The sequence below is a fragment of the Morone saxatilis genome, unplaced genomic scaffold (assembly GCF_004916995.1).
Source record: "Morone saxatilis isolate NCDOM2014 unplaced genomic scaffold, NCSU_SB_2.0 Contig5, whole genome shotgun sequence".
NCBI lineage: Eukaryota > Metazoa > Chordata > Actinopteri > Moronidae > Morone > Morone saxatilis.
Window position 1 is genome coordinate 22165371 of NW_023340095.1, and position 3932 is coordinate 22169302.

At 41.2% G+C, this 3932-nt stretch overlaps 1 protein-coding gene across 3 annotated transcripts in view; it reads left to right on the forward strand.

Annotated features, from left to right (window-relative positions):
• Positions 1-3932, forward strand: part of tbx15 (T-box transcription factor 15) — a 42635-nt gene that overhangs the window by 425 nt on the left and 38278 nt on the right. The window contains exon 2 of one of the 3 annotated variants that reach the window (XM_035676158.1): positions 14-221. The exons of 1 other annotated variant lie outside the window; for it this stretch is intronic. In XM_035676158.1, the coding sequence (XP_035532051.1) occupies positions 35-221 (187 nt within the window). In that variant the 5' untranslated portion in view covers positions 14-34. Of the gene's footprint in view, positions 222-3932 lie in introns of all 3 variants that reach the window. One more of the 3 variants, XM_035676159.1, reaches the window with a different exon arrangement.

Consider the following 3932-nt stretch of genomic DNA (forward strand, 5'->3'; position numbering starts at 1 on the left):
CCCCCCCCCCCCCGGTCGGGTGGATTTGAGAGAAATGAGTGAGAGGAGGCGATCTGCCGCAGCTCTGAGCTCTAGAGCCCACGCTTTTTCCGTGGAAGCCCTGATCGGCTCCAACAAGAAGAGGAAGCTCCGGGGCTGGGAGGAGAAGGAGCTGGAGTTGTCCATGGAGAGCCTCGCCACGGACGGAGAGGACCCGGCGCACTGTCTGGATATGGACCCGGGTCAGTGCGCAGACATGCACCACACCGCTCAAATGTCCGGATCTCCGTTATATCACTGCAGGGCAATGCAAACCGACGAGTCCCGAGTCAAAACATGGCTCCACGTTCAGTGACCCAACCCACGACAGGGCATGTAGCTATAAGCTCCACGGTCTCTATGTGAATGTGGAGGCTTTTTCCTTTAAACCAAGTGAGAGATTCCGCTATGCTGCAGCGCTGTTACACCAGGAACAAACAGTTTTACGGGTGTAGCTTATAAACCTGATGCATGCAGATCTGCACAGAAAGTCAGCCGTGCTGCTCTGCTGTCAAGAATATGACACAAAATATGCATCAAGACAACATAATAATAACAAATCAAACCACCAAAACAACTTGATAACAGTCTCAACAGGAGGCTCAATATAGATGTATCTGTTCGTCATTGGGGGTTGTTGTCCAGGTTTTGACTCCGGACTGCACTGTAAGATATTAGTGACATAAAGAAATGAGTCAGAAATGAATCAAGCGTAAAGTTGTGCTGCTGTTGGGCCGCTGTTTGCTTTGGATTTGGCGGCAGGCCTACAGGGAGGCCTCGGCTTGTTGCATGAAGTAAATGAACTAATGGGTTTCATTCTCAGAGACAAACACATTTCAGACATTTTAATTTTCTCTGCTGAGAAATGATCCCCGCTCCCTGTGCGAGATTCAAATTAATTTACAGATAAAAGCGTCCACGTTGCGCCACGCACAGATCATCCAGTGATCATCCAGAGAGCGTTTACACAACTTTGGAGGTAAAATCAATGACTTGATTATGTGTGGAAAATGTGCTATCAGTTTAAAGATGGATTGTAAGAATTCAACAACCAGTCAACCTCTGCGTAAAATGTGAATTGATTATAATTAGTACAATCCTGGAAATGTACGGCATGTGTCAAAAAAATCACACACACTCAAAAAATCTAATATAATTTATAGGAGAAAAAACGACGGATTAAGAGGAATTTGTATTGAAGTTTAGTAAAAGAAATGACCAACTGTGGAAACCAAGATTAAAAAAAGTAAATATTCTGAAGCAATTTTCTGTTTATTTATAACAAGCACGCTAGGATAAGATACTTTTGAAAAACAACTACAATTTTTATGTAAGCAAATCATATTTATATATATATATATATATATATTAATTTTTTTTGGGTCATTTTTAAATTCACAGCTTATTGGCATCAATTTAAACATGAGTTGAATTTTTAGCATTTTGTAGATTAATGAAGTGCAGGTGTGACATTCTGGCTGCTCTGCTTTATTTCAGTGTTTAGAGCTGAACTGATCATACACAGATAAACCCGCTGCACCGCGGAGAGGCCTCAGTGTCAGACCTGGAGTGACTTTTAATCTCGATGCTTTGTTCTGAGCTGAGACGTCGACACTAAAAAACTTCATGTTTAAACTGACTGACAGGCCTACAGAACTGCGCGTCCTGCTTCAGCCATACCTACAAAATAATTTAGTTGGAAATTCAGTGTAATTCAGTTTAAACAATGTCTAAGCACAGTGTTTATCTTTAGTCATCTTCTTGTAAAATTTTCGATTTGGTGAAAATGATCTTGGCGATCCAAATTCGGCCCATTCTCAGTAATTGGATATTTAATTTGGCTTGAAATATACAAATCATAATATCTTCCACGTAGATCACAGCTGTTTAAATCTTTGTAGGAAAGTAGGGACGGACAGAAATGAAGCTTACCTCTGCGTGTTACTCAGGCCGACGCTGAGCCCCGCTGCTGCTGCAGTCTGACCTCCGGGGCGCAGCGCCTTTACGCACGGCTCCTCTCTGCTCGGACACTGCTCCTGTTTGAAAAGCTAAACTCTAAAAACAAATGGAAAAAATAGAAGTAAACTTTCACTTCACTAGGAGGAGGATTTGAGGAGGAGGATTTTCTCCTGGGAATTCTCGTGGGAAGATTGTTGTTGCTGATATTCCAGTGTCTGCAGTGTAGTTAAACCAGGGAGGTGAAGCTGAACGTTGATTACAGTGTTGCCAACGGCAAACAGCTTGTTTGTGTGTGTTTTAAAAGGGCAACGATAATCAACAAAAATGAAAGGCCAGACATCGTTAAACACGACTTTTTTCTAATGCTCATTGGTTCCGTGGGGCAGAAAAGTCTTTCTGTTCATCATCTTCCAGGTTTTGTCCGGGGAGTTTTAGGATTTGTGGCTGAATGAATTACCCAGTTACCGGTTCCTCGCCCCCCTTCCCCCCCATGGTCCCACTCATTAGCAGGAGGGTTTCTGGCAGGTTCAGCGGGTCCTGCTCGGGTCCTAAAGCCTCCGCTTTGGCGCGTCGGGCGGCGGTGACCGAGAACAGCGAGTCTCTGTGGTCAGATTATGTGGTTTAGAGGAATCCTTCATGGAGTGATTTTATTTTTACTCAACTCCAGGCGAGGCTGTAGGCCGGTTGGTCGTATAACACGTTTATTAGCCTCAGAGACAAGGGCAGGACTGAGAAACGCACAGGCTCTGAACCAGGCTCGCATTTAACGGTCTGCCTGTAAGAGCTGAACAGTTGAGTTAGCACAGAAAAAGTAGTTTTGTTGGAGCTCGCAAAACTACTACAACCACATCTCCATAATATTTACCCTTTAAGTCAACAATTAACAAGGGGAACTACATCTAGTATAAGTTCATATTTAATGCCGTTTATCAAAGGCCTGACCCGAACTATGTGATTTACAAGGTGACACTTTTCGCTTTTACGCACAGATTACGCACAGCACTAATTCACTACGAACACCTGACGCCTCACCGGACTTCTGTAATTAAATTCTTTCAAGATTACTGTATAATAATATACTAATATAATACTAATAACTAATCCTAATAAAAGCCGCTCCTTCTATTAAGAATCATTGCTCAGTCTATTTTAAGCTTGCTGATAAAAGAGATGTGTATATGAGCTGGATTGAAGTTTTTACTGCCTCCTTCGTGCCTGAGTCTCCATCAGTGAGGAAACAGGTGCTCTCACTGTGTGGATCGGTTTACTCGGTGATTTCACGGTTGGCACATTGCTACTGTCCACTTCAGAAACCTGCTGCAACTTTATTAAATACATCTTCATAAAAAGACAATTTTACTATAAATGAAACAGTAGTAGCCATATGATAACTATTAGGGGACAACTTCATTTTCATTTGTTGACTTCTTAAATGTGTTTTACCTTAAGAATCTATAAAGTAGTAACAAATATATTTCCGCACATTATAACAGGATCACATTCTGTATCTGTTTGTAATCCTGCATTGAATGTATGGGGTGCTTACACTTAACACTCAAATATTTATATCCAAGACTGGATACTTTTTTATTTCTGCACCACAACATCAAATGGAAACACTGTTTGGAAACTTTTTGCATTAAAATAAAGTTCTCTGTGTTTGAACAGCGCCTGGCTGTACAAAATGTTTTGGAAAGACTGAATCACAGCCAGGTTTTTCCTCTTTGTTAGAGACATCTTAAAAGAAAATTAGAAATTCTAAATCAGGTGTAGAATTTCTACCTGACCCGTCAGACTAATGATAAGGATGATTCCCATATGCCACACAGCTACTTAAAAACCACCTCCTCACAGGAGGCTTAATGTAAATGTAAAGAACTATCTATAACAGTAATATATAAATATTTAAACAATTAAAATATAAAAGCTCATTAAAAGTACTTCCTCTTTCTGAA